Source organism: Nannobrachium achirus, assembly GCF_963921795.1.
Source record: "Nannobrachium achirus genome assembly, chromosome: 14".
NCBI lineage: Eukaryota > Metazoa > Chordata > Actinopteri > Myctophiformes > Myctophidae > Nannobrachium > Nannobrachium achirus.
Window position 1 is genome coordinate 49472689 of NC_137821.1, and position 16751 is coordinate 49489439.

General features: G+C 42.8%; 1 protein-coding gene across 1 annotated transcript in view; it reads left to right on the top strand.

Annotated features, from left to right (window-relative positions):
• Positions 1-16751, top strand: part of LOC308298106 (peptidyl-glycine alpha-amidating monooxygenase-like) — a gene marked incomplete at both ends in the record, with an annotated part of 58749 nt that overhangs the window by 36329 nt on the left and 5669 nt on the right. Inside the window, 10 exons of the mRNA XM_080741663.1 lie at positions 1753-1840; positions 2543-2628; positions 4760-4843; positions 6838-6886; positions 7595-7674; positions 8256-8336; positions 9116-9192; positions 10634-10737; positions 13082-13284; positions 14057-14113. Coding sequence (XP_080597789.1) covers positions 1753-1840; positions 2543-2628; positions 4760-4843; positions 6838-6886; positions 7595-7674; positions 8256-8336; positions 9116-9192; positions 10634-10737; positions 13082-13284; positions 14057-14113 — 909 coding nt within the window. The remainder of the gene's footprint in view (positions 1-1752; positions 1841-2542; positions 2629-4759; positions 4844-6837; positions 6887-7594; positions 7675-8255; positions 8337-9115; positions 9193-10633; positions 10738-13081; positions 13285-14056; positions 14114-16751) is intronic.

The window sequence follows — 16751 nt, forward strand, 5'->3', positions numbered from 1 at the left end:
CTATATTGGTGAGTATTTATATCCAGTATTTAAAACCCATTAAAGCCTGGGGACCATTCTACAAACTTCCTCTAAATCAGTGGTTCTCAACCTGTGGGTCGTCGTTATATATCAAACCTCAAAGGAGGGGGTTCTGGGGTGTGTGGACCTCGGTAGCCTTTTTTCATGTGATAATGTGCCGTCTGAGGTGACTGCTTATGCGTTGCTATTGAGGTGATCATGACAGCTGGCCATGGGGTGTTTCAAGTAGTCCACACACATAACAATAGATACTGTATGGCAGGGGTTTTCAAAGTGGGTGACGGGGCACCCTGGGGTGCCGTGACGGCAGTCCAGGGGTGCCGCGAGATAATTTGATAATATTTGGACAAAAATATTTAGTATCATTTTAAACTTGAAGTACAAAGTTATTTTCAGTCAGTTCTAACCAAAATGGCTGTTATCTCAATGTTTTCCTCTCAACATAATCACTAAAATATCGTCACTGTCGGCAGAAACCTCGTATCTCCAAGTTTCAAATGTGTAAATGTCTTTTGGTAAAGCAAAGCCCTGCTTCATCATACAAGACTGTCGCACAAAAGTGAAAACAGCCGATCTACAAGCACACAACGCCTCACGATGCGAGGCGTCGTGTGCTTGTAGATCTGCTATTTTCACTAGTTTCGTACATTTTATAGATGATAAATACAAAACGAACGGTTTTGGACATACAAGGTTTCCACCCTACAACGACGATATGCTATAAATATAAGGTGCTGGTGCGCATTAAAAAAATATTTATGGGGTGCCCTGAGACAAAAAAAGTTTGGGAACCCCTGCTGTATGGCACACTCCATTAGCATTCAAACTGCACGTGTGCTACAACAACACTTGTTACACACAGTTTAAAACTCGGGAAGGAACATTGATCTCTTGATTGCCTATATCCTGCAAGCAAAGATTGAGCGTGTGCGTATACACGGGCACACGTGTCGTACGTGTGGGAGGGAATAATTAAGGTATATCCGAATGCAAATCACAGATTAGCACTTGTCTGACAGAAGGTTTCAATCATGATATTTTATTGAAAAGCAGAGAACAACCGGGTGCTCAAGGGAGATAAGATTGTATAAAAATGTATGTGGTGCTTCTAGGATCAGTGGGATTCAAATATTGTATAAAAAAAGAAGTTGAGATCCGAGCACTCGAGGAGATTAAAATAAAACAAAGTTTATTTATCTAAAACTAACATGTTTCGACCTTACGGTCTTCATCAGGGCAAGAACTGATGAAGACCTTAAGGTCGAAACATGTTGGTTTTAGATAAATAAACGTTGTTTTATTTTAATCTCCTCAAGTCATTAAGCTACTAATATAGACTGAAGTAATTAAAGCGGGTAATTTTTCCATGTTTGGAATTGTAACAGCTGAAATCAATAATATATCAGTACTCCAGTATTAACCTGCGGGCCGCATTTAAGTGAAGGTGGGGGCCGCATGTGGCCCCCGGGCCGCCAGTTGCCCATGTATGCTCTAAAGTCATGTCATCAACATGGATCTGTCCCATTTCCCATATTCCCTCATGATTGGCTACGACTGTCTTCTAAAGTTTGTGTATGCGACGTGATGGTCGCTTATCTCCCGATTAGGGAGTCGTACTGGTTTAGTTTGTGTTTATGACATATATATATATATATATATATTTGTATTTATGATGATATTTAGTATATACTGTATGTATAACGCTGTGCTTGTTGTTGTGTGAATCTACAGTGTATTTTGTGCCTCATCTCAGCATGGACACAGCTCATCACATGCTTCTGTATGGCTGCCAAAAACCTGCCGCCCACACCGGATACTGGTACGATTGGGTTCTTTTAAAAAAACAGGGAAAGAGAGCGACATTCACTTCACACACATTCACAGTTCACACACACACTAGGGCATTCACCAAATATTCGAATATTCGAATATCAAAGTCACTATTCGAAGTTGTTCACTGAAGTCGAACATTAGCTTTTTATTTTTTTATTTTTTTATTGTTTTCTCTTTAAAAATATATAGTTTATAAAACTTGGTTAGTTAATTAGGAAGTCATAAGAATGAGCTGTCAATGCCCTTGGTGGATGAATTTGTTAATGCTCTATACTAGGGGTTCTCAAACCTTTTTAGGTTGTGACCCCCAAAATAAACATATTTGAACTAGGGACCCCCACCCTGACAAGCACTTGGAATTGTAGTACATTTAATGTGACTCGGTTCCACAGATAAGCATGTAGATCGGCTATTTTCACAATGTTCGCCCTTTCTTACTTAATATTTGACAGTCCTGTCGAATATTCGACTATTCGAATACTTTGAGGTCGAATAATTCGAATACTAAAAATCACTATTCGTGAATGCCCTAACACACACACACACACACACACACACACACACACACACACACACACACACACACACACACACACACACACACACATTCACACACCGACGGGGAAGGAAACCATGCAAGGAACCAAATGAAAAATGTAAAGCTACACTAATGTTGCGTGTCTTGCAGGGAATGTGGGACGGCTCTCTGTGAGGACGAGGCTGCCGTCCTGTACGCCTGGGGACTCAATGCACCCCCCACCGAGTTACCCAAAGGTGGGAGGCCTTGACTGTTATTGTCCATGTATAGCATACAGAGCATCAAAAACAAAAGAGTCTCCTTTGTGTCCGTTGTGTCATCAAATTATTGGCTTAGGAATGCGTGAAACTGTGGGTCGGGACAGTTAACAGTAAACAAACTATCATACCGGTACAGTTAAAGCAGAAATAAGCAGTTTTCTGCTGACATACGGTAAGCAGGAATCATGCAATTGCTTATTTTTTATTTTTATTTTATTATATTCAGGCGGCTAACAATGCTCCCTAAAAAAATCTAGTCTCTGTGGCGCTTCTAGGAGCCGCAGTCTACCTCCAAAACTATTATTTTATCTGTAAGAAACTCTGTCATTAGCAGCTCATTGGTGCATGAACCAGCCGACCGGGGCTAAAAGTATTGACAGACAGGTCAACCTATCTGAACAAGAACAAGAGGCGGTCCTGATTGGTCTGTTATTTTGGATGGGCACCCAGTTTAATCAACCAATGACAGAACTTCTCACAGATAAAAATAGTAGTTTTGGAGGCAGATTGTAGCCCCAGGAAGTGTCACACACACAACATTTCTTTAGGAAGAATTGTTAGCCGCCTGGATGAAATTTAAATAAAACATTTTTTTTAAATAAGCATTGCATGATTCCTGCTTACCGGTATGTCAGCAGAAAACTGCTTATTTCTGCTTTAAAGTGTATACAGGGTATCTGCACATTTGTAAAGTGACAATTTTTTTTAATAACAATTTGGCCGGGCATTTCATTTGCTAAATTGATTAGAACCCCCGGAGTTTAACACTTCCGCAGCCTAACCCGACTAGCCGGGTTAGCGTTGCCGTGGTTACCATGGCAACGGGTGCTTGTGAGAGATGCTGGTGTATACGGCATGAGGCAACGCGCCCGGAAGCAAAACGGAGCGTCCATGCTCCATTAACTCCTATTCTATGCTGTAACATAAAAACGTCTGTATCTCTGGATAAGGTGCAAATAAAGCCGAAAAGGGTGAGAGACGTTCTTTTTCACACCATCACTCAATCGTGATGGTCAGCCCTGGTTAGGATTTTAGTTGCGCGACCGTTCGTTCGCCAGATTACACACACATGCACACGCACGCAGCTTCCGGGGCTCTTCCTAGCTCTTCAAAATAAAACGGCCGGCTTGGGGAACGCCTCGGTATACTCCCTAAGGGAGTGGAGAAAGTTGCTCGGGATAAGGAAATCTGGAGGTTTCAGTTGGAAATGTTACCCCGGCGACCCGATTCCGGATAAGCGGTTGAAGATGGACGGATGGATGGATGGCGGCAGGAGATTAAAAAGAACCGGGCGGCTATTTGCGATGCTTTTTTGCGTCCATTTGAATGGTGGTCGATGCGCAATACGCTGTCAGACCCCCGGCTGGTATTTGGTGCCCGGCGTCTGTTTGCCCCTGGGTGTCTGTGTTTGTTACGCGTTCCATAGTCTCGCGAGGCCAGACTCATGCCTCCGCGATTTGGGCAAATGCTCCCAGCATACAGTCTGGCAAACGGAAATAGAGACGATGAGTGCATGATAAAGCGGATGTGACGCAACCACTCCCTTGGTGCAGTAGCAATAACATATCCTACTGGAAGCGTTAAGTCTCCTTTCAATATTTCTGGGGGCGTTATTTCGTCTTTCTCTGGTGTTATTGGTGTTACCTCCATGATGTTTTCAAACGTTTTCTTAAACTATACACCCATAACAAGAATAGGCCGCTCGAATGACATTGTCTGAGCTATTGTGTTTCTGTTACGCTAGGGCTCCACCAAAATGACAGCATCGTGCCGGTGTCAGACGGCGTCAAAAAATGAACCAGGGCGAATTTGAGCATCTGACACTGACGTCGGCAGTGGAGCACCCTTCATTAATTAAAACGGGAGCGTTCCCAGCGTTGATGTTGACGCGACGCTCGACGCGCCCGGTGGAGTTTCCAATGGGACTACAGTTCAGTGCAGCACTGGCTACTTCCGATACTCGCCGTTCGGGAGCTGCCGTTCCAGACTCTATATAGCATTCGGAGATTGTGGAATAGTTGTCTGGCTACGCGAGACTACGTGTTCCACCACTGGCTTCCTGTGTGCATGTGACCTCAGTGACCCCTGACCTGTGCTTCCTCCACAGACGTGGGCTTCAGAGTGGGAGGGAACACACGGATCTCGTACTTTGTGCTGCAGATCCACTATGGAGACATCCACGCCTTCAGAGGTGAGAGACTCGCACACACACTTTACTCACAACAACCGTCAAGATATGAAGCAAATTACTACTAGTAAGACGCCTCAGGGTGCCATGTCTTGGCCATCTGGCCAGTGATGTACATCAGACAGTTAAGGTCTTTGCACACTGCTGCGTTTTTCGGGACGAATATCAGAGTGAATTTCGGAGCGCGTAAATAAAAAAATCACACCCAATGTGAAGTGAGCGGTGGTCGTGCTTGAATAACGTCTTCAGACTCGTCTGGGGACTCAGATTATTTTAGACCTAGATATCTTTGTTGTGTGGACCTAGATATTTTTCTATGTGGATATCTGAAATATCCAGCTCTGTCTGGCCTAGTTCTGAGGCCTAATCTACACCAATACGAATTCCACTTCTCCGGGTTGGCCCTCTATGCCTCCACACGGCCCCATGTAGAAAGAAAATTATGCCCACATGAAAATGCAAAACGCTATAAATCCCTGTCTGCGCATCACCGAAGCGGGTGGCCGCGTCCCCCTGCTCTCATATAGTTGCTATAGCTATCTATAGGATATGCATCGTCCAAGTTTCACAATCTTCACACTTTAACATGCACAATTGCTATTTAATCATTCATTTAATATAAATCTGTGAACTATTTCTAGAGCAGGAGAGGGGAGAGTAATCGAAGCAGTAAACAAATTAGGTCGTGCTTCCATTGTGCGCTATTCCTCCATTCCATTCAACTCATTCCATTGCAATGAACAAATTCACGACATGTTAAGATTAAGAGCTGTCTTGTTTAGGGATGGAACCCTAATGAATGATTGTTTTAATGATATTTGTTACTCTTGTCAATTGTCATCTTCATAGATGGTGGTCAGCCACAAACTCACAGTCGCAAAAGATACCAGTTATGTTCTGAATTTGTTGTCTCGATCAGGTGCTCATTATCAATAACGAGCTACAGCCCTAGTCTTGTTAACGGAGCATATCTGACGCGACTTGCCTGCCTCTACTCTTGGTCAAATTTTGGATATCAATAAGCAGCCATGAATTATAAGCCAGCGATTGTTATAATTCAAAGTCCTCAATAATAAGTCATGATTTTCTCTCCTATGACTTTTTATTGTGTGGGCAGCTATAGGAGGAGGCGACCAAATGAACCATACCGATGTTGCTTATTATAGCTTTTTTATTGCCTTGGCTTGAACTAAAACAATATTTGACAGACATACCTAGCCTATACATTTTATGATGATTTGGAATGATAGGCCTATAGGCTATTATTGCAATCGATCGATCGCAATGGAATGGAGAGGGAAATGGGCACGCATAGCGCATCATAAAGGAAGCCCGACCTGTTTAACGTGTGTGCTGAATGGATCGAGGCAGAGGCAAGCAAAGAACTTCTCCGTTTATGCTGTCCACACGGCAAAATAAATACGCCCGGGTAACAAAAATGCACTGCAGCCGGAGTTTTGGAAACTATTTGTCTAGTCCTCCGTTTTCATGCGTTTGCATGTGGACACCCATGGCAATCGTGGCTCTACCTCCCCGGTCAAATGAAATCCGGCGTCGTATGGACGGCGCCTCAATCTTTCTTTAATCTTCACTTGTTTATCTGGTTACAAAAAGATCTGGTTTAGCGGCTGAAATCTCTAGCTTTGTGTGGCTGCAAGCCCCAAATGCAAAACGTGTGATTAGAAAAAGATCCATATTCGTGTAGCCGGCGCCATAGAGACCTTACCCCTTATTACCTCTTATCCCTAGACTTCTTTGCCCTTTTTTTACTATTTGAAAATAGCTGATCTACAAGCTCACAACTTTCGATGTAGATTGGCTATTTGACGTATTTAAAATGTTTTTCAAAATGAAAAGAAAAAAAGCCAAAGAAGTAATTTACTGTATTACTTGTCACCAAGTGCCGAATCTTTATGAATTCCCTCCCAAGCTTGTGAGTTTGTACGTCTTGTAGAAATGGAGAACTCTGTCAATAAATACATGTCTCCTGTGTGCAGATGGATATAAAGACTGTTCAGGAATCTCCTTAACAATGACCACTAAGCCGTAAGTAGTATAATTACCTTTAACTAATGTCAGTTGGAACATGCAAATTTTTCCTGGGAAAACCCAAACCAGTTCATTCAGTCCAGACACGCACGCATGCAAGCACAGACAAATGCACCTTAAACTGTTCTGCCAAAAATAGCCGATCTACCAGCTCACAGCGTGGCCTGTTTTCATCACAGGACACATGACACATTGTTAAGCATGGATCAGGCTATCAGCAGGAGTGTCTTTGATTTGATTACTTTATCGCAGTAACCATCACACACCAAGGGTTAAAAGACAATCCAGGATGAAAACACAACAAGACTTACAGTATTTCCATCACAATCGAGGACATAGACATACATTATTTAATAGTCAATACAAAATGCTATGAATTTAATTTGATTTAATTATCACCCTGCCATGTATTGCGAAGATGCATTTGCCTTCCCCATCACTGGCCTGGTGATTGTTTAAATTTTAGCAATTAAACAACATATTTCTAAAGAAAAAAGTTAGAAATAATAATAATGAAGGATCAGTTTCTGACATACACGATTTCCTCCAGACAGCAACTATATGTACTGTATATCTACTGTATAGCTCTATGTACTATATGAATGTATGTGTGTGTGTGTGTGTGTGTGTGTGTGTGTGTGTGTGTGTGTGTGTGTGTGTGTGTGTGTGTGTGTAATGTTGTGTATCTATGTGTGTTTATTCAAGGCAGCCGTTCATCGCTGGCATGTATTATCTGGGGGTCTGGGGGTCTGCGTTTGACACAGTTATTCCTCCAGGAAAGAAAGGTATGTATGAGTTCATACTCTTTTAAAAGCTACATTCATGTGTTCATATTCATTCTATCTAGTTAGTGATTTCAAAGGTGACTGCATATCGCCCAGATATCTGTAAGAGCATTACGTAAGCATAACTTAAAACAATTCCACCCAAAAGATCCTCTTATATACCTACCGACAGGCCCACAATATGGACGCCAGTTTGACAGTGGTTCATTTGACAAATTATGCCCACGTTATAGCATTTTGGGGCAAGGATAATAATTATAATGTTTTGCTTCATGGTTTATTTTATCGTGCTCTACTTCCATAATGTATGTGTAAGTGATTATAATGTAAGTACGTCTAGTAATTCCTCTGCTGACGTGCTTTACATTAACAGTAAAGGGCTCTCCATACTTCGACCGAAACCGAAGATTTCGGTCAAAAGGTCCTTTTCGACCATAAAATTATATTCCTCGTGACTTCTGAAAAGCATTAGACCGAATGAGAGTTCGGAAATGTGCACGTCGGAAAACACAACTCACAGAACATTTCGGTCGAAGTATAGACAGGCCTTAACAGTAAACATGTTGTCTTCTCCTTCACAGTGACCATTGCAGACGTGGCCTGCCAGTATGACAACTATCCCATCTACCCGTTTGCCTTCAGGACACACACACACTCGCTAGGTTCGTTTCCTATGAACTATTGTAGCCGTGGGGTCTACAAATCAGTGGTTCTCAAACTTTGTTTAGATCCATTTGTACACTCTCAGAGTTAACAGACCCATAAATGGTCAATTTGGTTCCATTTGTACACTCTCGAGGGCCCTATTATGATCCAGGTCTTATGCCTTATGCCTTAACTTCTTTACCTTTTTGTCACTATTTTGAAAAACATTTTTAAATACTTCAAATGCTGATCTACATCTGCACGTTGTGAACTTGCAGATCAGCTATTTGAAATATTTAAAAAACAAAATAGTAAAAAGAGGCAAAGAAGTTAAGGCATAAGGCATAAGACCTGGATCATAATAGGCTCAGAGTTACAGACCTGTAAGGGTCCATTTGGTTCCATTAGTACACTGAGTTGCAGAGCTGTAAGGGTCCATTTGCTTCCATTTGTACACTCTCAGAGTTACAGAGCTTTAAGTGTCCATTTGGTTCCTAATCATTTTGCTCTGGGAAACCCTCTGGAACTGCCTCCCAAGGGTCCCCCAATCTGGACTTTGAGAGCCAACTAGCCTCCCTGCTTGGCACTCAGCATCAAGGGTTGGATTGGATTGAGTCCCTGCGATGCCAACATACTAGCTTCATGTCCAGGGGATGTACTTGTACATGGACTCCTGCACCTATGGGCCACATGGCTCGCCAAGGCTTACATACTTTGAAGTAGTGGTATGTGACTGTAAGAGCATTTTTGTAACAAGAACAGTCAGTGGTAAGTAATATGTGACTTTTTGTCGCAGGCAAAGTGGTGAGTGGCTACAGGGTTCGAGATGGGAAGTGGACTCTCATCGGTCGACAGTCTCCACAGCTACCACAGGCATGTCATAGAAATATTAACGTGCATACAGATCCTTCTCGAAGAATTTGAATATTGTGTAAAAGTAAATTTTCTTAATAATAATAATACTAATATAAGAAAAAGAAGGTGCGCATCAGCAATGGTTTTCTCAATGGAGTGCTAGACCTAAAGTCAAATATACATAAAAAATAGGAATTAAATTCCAAAAAGGTAGCAAATCCCCAATGTTTAAATCAGGAGGACAAAGTACTCACATTTCCACTTATTTATTGGCACACACCAAAAAGGAACGCTTACGCGTTTCGGCTAAGAGCCTTCGTCAGAGCATTATGCTCTGACGAAGGCAATGCTCTGACGAAGGCTCTTAGCCGAAACGCGTAAGCGTTCCTTTTTGGTGTGTGCCAATAAATAAGTGGAAATGTGAGTACTTTGTCCTCCTGATTTAAATAATACTAATAGTTACCTACTCCTCCCGCGAGGGAAATTCAGTATTTGCAGCCCAACCCAGCTGCTTCGCAGCCCACAAGGAGCGTGTGAGCAATTAGGGGTTAAGAGTCTTTCTTGAAACTTTCATATATTTCTTGAAACTTTCATATATTCTAGATACATTGGACATTCAGTGAATTATTCCAAACCTCTTTTTGTTAAAACTTTGAATTGTTAGGGCATGAATATCAGAAGTCCATACTTCAAAATATTACAATATTACGTGAGATCACTCAAAACAAGAATTTATAATAGAGAAATGTCAACCTTCTGAAGTCAGTGTTGCTTGAAGTCCAGTGGGAAGTTTCCGAAGTCAGTTATTATTTGGGGTGGCGCGGCGATGCGCGGCTCTCTAGGAAGCAAAGAAAGACACCACAGTTTGCTTTGATCATAGTTTAGTCAATTATGAAGCGATTTTTAAAATTAAAACATCTCCATATTGCTTGGCAAATTATTTTAATGTTCGCTATTTTAAAATAGCCGATGTACAAGCTCATATCTGTGCCCACCCACATTGTGCCAGGCCTAGCCATTTGGTAAATCCTGGCTACGCCTGGAGCAAGACTCTGAACCCCTAGTTGCTCCCGATGAGCAGGTTGGTGCCTTGCATGGTTTCCTCCGCCATCGGTGACGGTGTGTGTGTGTCGATGGGTGAATGTAATGGGTGAATGTAATGCACAATCTATGTAAAGAGCCTTGGATAAAAGCGCTATACTGTACATCATTTACGATTCACATGAAAGCCACAATTCGCCTAGGCCTACAGATTCATGTTAAAACACTCAGCCACTCTGTCCAAGCAACTCCCGGTTGGCTAGTAGCCTGCATGGTTTTTGCTTGACAGAGACAGTATAGTATAGTCTATCTGTCTGTCTCATCATTAGACGGATTAGATAGACCGACAGACAGAATTGAATTGACCCATCCGTACATACATGAACACGTCATTAAATGTGTGTCTTGTCCACTGCAGGCATTCTATCCAGCCCCTAAGGGCGTGGAGGTGAAGAGCGGAGACATCCTAGCAGCACGCTGTATCTTCACAGGAGAGGGCCGCACCCAGAACACCTACATCGGGTGAGTTCTGACTGACACACACAACACACACAACGTACCGACCCAGAACACCTACATCGGGTGAGTTCTGACACACACAACACAACGTGTAGATTAGATCCCTGTCTCTGCAGTTCTTTAGTAAGCAGAAAATACATCCTTTTGGTCGGGATACCAATTGTATCCAATCAGGAGAGAGCACTTCTACAGGATACAGGATGAACAAGTGAGGTAGCGATGCCACAAACAAATGAGCAGCACACACAATTGGAACTGGGACAATGAATGAATAATATAAGAAAGGGACAACAAAATCTGCTATTGTAACGGAGGTGATCCGAACCTCTCCACCCGGCTTCGAACCCGGGTCTCCCGCGTGAAATCTTAACCATTACTCCAAAGGGATATCCCTATGGAACAAGGGCAGATACTAGACTTTTGAAGCTTCAGGCTGAGGCTGCGACTCTCTCCGCCACACTCACCCCCCCTTTGACCTTCTCCTATGGGGAAGCCCGGATCAGGGTCACGGCACCAATATAACAGAGGTGATCCGAACATCCCCACCCGGCTTCAAACCCGGGTCTCCCGCGTGAAAGTCCAATATCTTAACCATTACTCCAAAGGGATATCCCTGAACGAGGGTAGATACTAGACTTTTGACGCTTCAGGCTGAGACTGTGACTCTCTCCGCCACACTATTTTCACAACATTTCCCTGTGGAGTCAAAGTATTTTTAGGAAGGGTACAATCATATTTTTTTTTCTGGTTGGTAGTGCCCAAAAAGTGTGGGCATCCCTGATATAAGCCTATTCCAGAGGTACGGCAGAAGATGAGACGTATAAAGCAACCTGGATGGTTCGAGCGGCGCGATTACATACAAAGCCAATGCAAAGACGAGACGATGCGCGACCAGGCGTGGCGCGAACGATCCGAACGGGCACAACCGGCGCTAACGGTTGGTTCGGGTACCTTCGCCCCACTTGGAAAAATCCAACCGAAGTGACATTCGCTTCACCCTGACAGCCAATCAGCGTTGATGATGTTTTATTTGCTCGGAGACACGGAAATGTTTTTGGTTGTTGGTGTCAGGACTTTTTTTCCCGGGTGTTTCGCCTTGATTCCAACAGGACATGATTTTTTTTTTTACCAACGCAGACCTGCGCGACCAAAGTAAAGCGATAGAAGCGACTAGAATAGAAGAAATAGCTTCAGGTTTGGAAGCAGCTTAACTTCTACATTATGTACTTACATGTTCAGTGTATTTATGTGTGTGTGTGTGTGTGTGTGTGTGCGTGTGTGTGTGTGTGTATGTGTGTGTGTGTGTGTGTGTGTGTGTGTGTGTGTGTGTGTGTGTGTGTGTGTGTGTGTGTGTGTGTGTGTGTGTGTGTTTTTCAGAGGTACGGCGGGAGATAGTTAGTTAGTTTCATTTATTTGTCCACAATGTGGAGATTTGTCTTTAGTCTCATATACATTCACAACATTAAAACAACAGATAACAGCAACAAACAATTACACACAAACCATCTTTAAGGCAACCAGAAGGACAACAATGGCATATGTGAAAAAAAACAGGCAGATCAGCGAGACATGACATAATTCATTGCCTTAATGGCATTCGGAATGAATGATTTTTTTAAAATATTACGGCTACGGTGTGCCCAAGCTGTTCTATAGCGTCTACCAGAAGGAAGTAAATCGAACTCCCTATGGAGTGGGTGAGAGGGGTCATTTATTATCTTGACAGCTTTTTTCCTAAGCACTTCATTGTAGATACAACTTAAAGGGGCACTCCACCACTTTTCAACCTATGTTCATATAATTGGTCCTCACTCAAAAATAGCTTTTCTTTTTTTTTTTCTTTTTTTTTTTCAGAGGAGGGCTGTGGGCAGGTCAGAATCCCATCGTCTTGTGACATCATCGATTGCCAATCCAGCTTATAGAAACTGCAGGCTCTATTCCTGAAAAGTTGCAATTTTAAAGTGGAAGCCATTGTTCTTGCGATAATAAAAATCTAAATATTGTTTCAAAAATATTGATTATTATTATTTTTTTTAAATGATGATGTCACAAGACGATGGATTCTGAACTTCCCACAGCTCTCCTAGGAGACTTGGACTTAGTAGAAAAAAATTGTGATATTTTATCATGCTGAAGAAGGCCCTGTTGGGCCGAAACGTCCGACTTGTGCTGCAGCTGCTGGGGCAAGAATTAAATAAAAAGGAAAAAGATTAAAAGTGAGTGCTGGCATTTCCTTAAAGTATATTTTATCATGAACATTAGTGAGGACCTATTATAAGACAGGTTGAAAAGTGGTGAACTACCCCTTTAATTGTTTTTGTTTTTTCCCTATGATTTTTGATGCCAGATCTTCTTTTCGAGATGAGATGTGTAACTTCTACATCATGTACTACATGGACAGCCGACACAGCACTCCCTACATGAGCTGCATGGACCCTGGCAGCAAGGAGCTGTTCAGACACATCCCTGCTGAGGCCAGCGTCCCCATCCCCGTCAGCCCCGAGAACGCCATGCACATGGCCCACATGAACCATGGATCACAGGAACAAGGTACAAAAATATACCCCATGTCCATGATACACATGAACCATGGCTCACAGGAACAAGGTACAAAAATATACCCCATGTCCATGATACACATGAACCATGGCTCACAGGAACAAGGTACAAAAATGTACCCCATGTCCATGGCTCAACAAGGTACAAAAATACCCCATGCACATGGCCCACATGAACTATGGCTCAACAAGGTAGAAAAATACACCATGTCCATGGTACACAGACTACACACCAACAAGGTACACAAATAACCCATATTCATTGTACACACAAACCAGGTACAACAATACCCCATCTCCATGGACAACATGAGCCATGGTGCACAGCAACAAGGTACAAAAACACCCCATGTCTGTGGTACACACCTACAAGGTACAAAGATACCCCATGTCCGTGGTACACATGAGCCATGGTGCACAGCAACAAGGTACACAAAATATCCATGGTGAACACCAACTAGGTACAAAAATATCCCATGGTCAATTGGTCATGGCTCAACAAGGTACAAAAATACCCCATGTCCATGGCTCGTATCTTTGGGGGATGAACTCCTTTTTAAGGTGCGTTTAAAGATTCCCATCTTTCGGTGAAGCAGGCACAATGCAAAGGCACACAATCCCATGTTGCAGCGAGTAGCGCGACCAGTAGAGGATTATGAAGATAATGTGTAAAATAATTGTGCTTATCTCAAATCATTTATTGCGTGATTATCTAATAATTGTCACAGGCCTAGGAACATCCTGACATAATCTCTCTTCCACAGATGATCCAGAGAACACTGAGTCCAACTCGGGGCCAGCACAAAGAGGAGATGATGAAGGTGAGTCTGGATGATCATGTAATACAGTAGTTTCAGTAGTTTCAGCTAATTGATGGAGAGTTGGTAGCCAAATGGACCCTTATAGATCTTTAACTCTCGAGAGGACCTCATGGGTCCATTTGGTTTCATTTTACGCTCTCAAGAGTAACATTTTTGTGACACATCTGCATTTCTTAATTTACAACAAGTCTACACCAGTGTTTCTCAACCTTTTTTTCTGCATGGGAAGAATCCATGGGCACACCAACATAATACGGGGGTGTAATATCATCACTGTCGGGAAGAAACCTTGTATCAAATGTGTACGTTTCTTCGCAAAGTAAAGCCCTGCTTCATCATACAAGGCTGTTGCACAACAGTCCGCGAGGCGTTGTGTGCTTGTAGATCGGCTGTTTTCACTAGTTTAAATAATTTTTAAAATGATAAATACAATACTGGCTTTCAAGCAGTTTCAAGGGGCACACTTGACCCTTCTCAGGGGCACATCAAAGGTCCCCAGGCACAGTGGTTGAGAAACACTGGTCTACACAAATGGAGATTGAATTCTATTATGGCTGACAAAATGACAAAATACTATCCAACGATATTCCAAGTTTTGGGTCCAAGGTTGCATCTCATCAAATGCCGAATATGATTGGCCCCCACAATACGATGGTTTAGTGATGAGTCATCAATTTTCAGTCTTTTTGGGTCCGTTTTTAGCCCAAGGAATGTTTTACATGCAAAACAAATGCTTGCAATGGGTTCAGAATAATTAAAACCCCCTAGTTTGACCCCTCATATCCCATTTAAAGCAGATTTCTTGGGAGTGATTTTTTCCTTTATAGTGTAGTGTATAGCAAGTGAATGAGAATGAAAATTACCCTAGCTGTCAAACATTTTCCCAGCCATTTAAAAAAAGACACCCCGGTCAAATTTGTTTAATAACCCTCCTAGATGACAAATCCATTGAGAAACGGACCTTTGCTCTCCACGGTCACGGAACTGCCATTTTTGACCCAACTAACTATGTACTTTTCCTGCTTCTCACTTTCACTTTCATCACTTCCAGAATTAGTTCCATTTCGCCTTCTCTTTTTATCTCTCGAATCCTCCTCAGTTTGTATTTCGCCGCTCTCCATCTCATCCGCCTACGTGGCATCCGCAATCGTGCCTCTCGCAACAGCGTCTGGTGGATTCCTAAGGCTCGCAGGTCAAGCTCTAGGGTTAGGGTTAGGGTTAGTTTTAGGTATAGTTTTACTGAGGTTAGGGTTAGGGTTAGGGTTGGGTTTAGGCATAGTTTTACTGAGGTTAGGGTTAGGATTAGGGTTGGGTTTAGGCACTCATTACACTGAGCACACACCTGGTGCGCATTTCCGAACGCACCCTTTGATACACTCGGACTGAAACACCAGCAGAAAACACTCTCCCGGGCATTGACAACTCATTCTTATGACTTCCTATCTAGCCAAGCTTTATAAACTATATATTTTTTAAAGAGAAAACAATAAAAAAATAAGAGAATATTCTTTTTCTGTGTGACATTGATATTCGAATATTCGAATATTTGGTGAATGCCCTACTCTTGTCAATGACAAGTGTGACCAGCAGAGCGTGCAAGTAGTGCTGCCTGTATGTGGCCCTGCCTCCCTAATTGGATAAAGGCCCTGCCTCCCTCATTGACTAATGTCAGCCACCACATACTGACAGCAAGTTACCACAGATATAAAAAGCTAGATACCTCTTCCACCGCTGCAGTTCATTGGAGCGACGCGTCAAACTGGATGGGCAGAAGTGCGGAAGTGCCAAAAGCATGCTGACACTCAAAGTGACTACTGGCCAATCGCAGCGCACGTTTTCCGGGACTTCAATTCAACCGAGCGTCCCCATTCTGTGACACGCGTGGAAGCGTGCCTCAGAATTGCCTTAAAAATTGCCTATCCTCCAAGACGTACGCCCCAGAGCCGAAGGAGGCGTCTACCTTTTTTATGTCTATGGCAAGTACGACTTTATATCAGGTCACACTTGTTGGTTGGTGGTGACGTCACAGAGACCGCTGCTCCCTCATTGGCCAATTGGCTGCCAACACGGCTCCCCCATTGGCTAACTGGTGCCACATACAGACAGCGCTCATCACCCTACTAGTGTGCTCTGCTGGCACAAGTAATAATTGTGGGCTCGCCTGAAAGGTGAGAACACTATGTTATCATCATTATTTATATAGCGAGTTTGTCGCAGACAGTACAAAGGCAGGGCCCTTAGCCAATGAGGTGCAATTGAGTTGCGGAAAAACATCTGGGAGTGGTGTTAGCTGGAGTATTGGTTGAGCTTCACATAACAGTTGGCACACTGCAGAATATAGTCACGTTGGCAACCACACTTGCAATCGATTATATTCCTGATGCAGAAAACTACAGCTAGCTGGAGTATATTTATTATTTATTTATTGTGGGCTCGTCTGAAAGGCGAGAACACTGTTATCTTTATTTATTTATCAAGTTCCGCCACAACAGTACAAAGGCAGGGCCCTTAGCAAATGAGGTGCAATTGGAAATTGGCGGAAACAAACGTCTGGGAGTGGTGTTAGCTGGAATATTGGTTGAGCTTCACATGACAGTTGTAGGAACAGTATTTCTAGGTTTATTTTATCACCTCACAG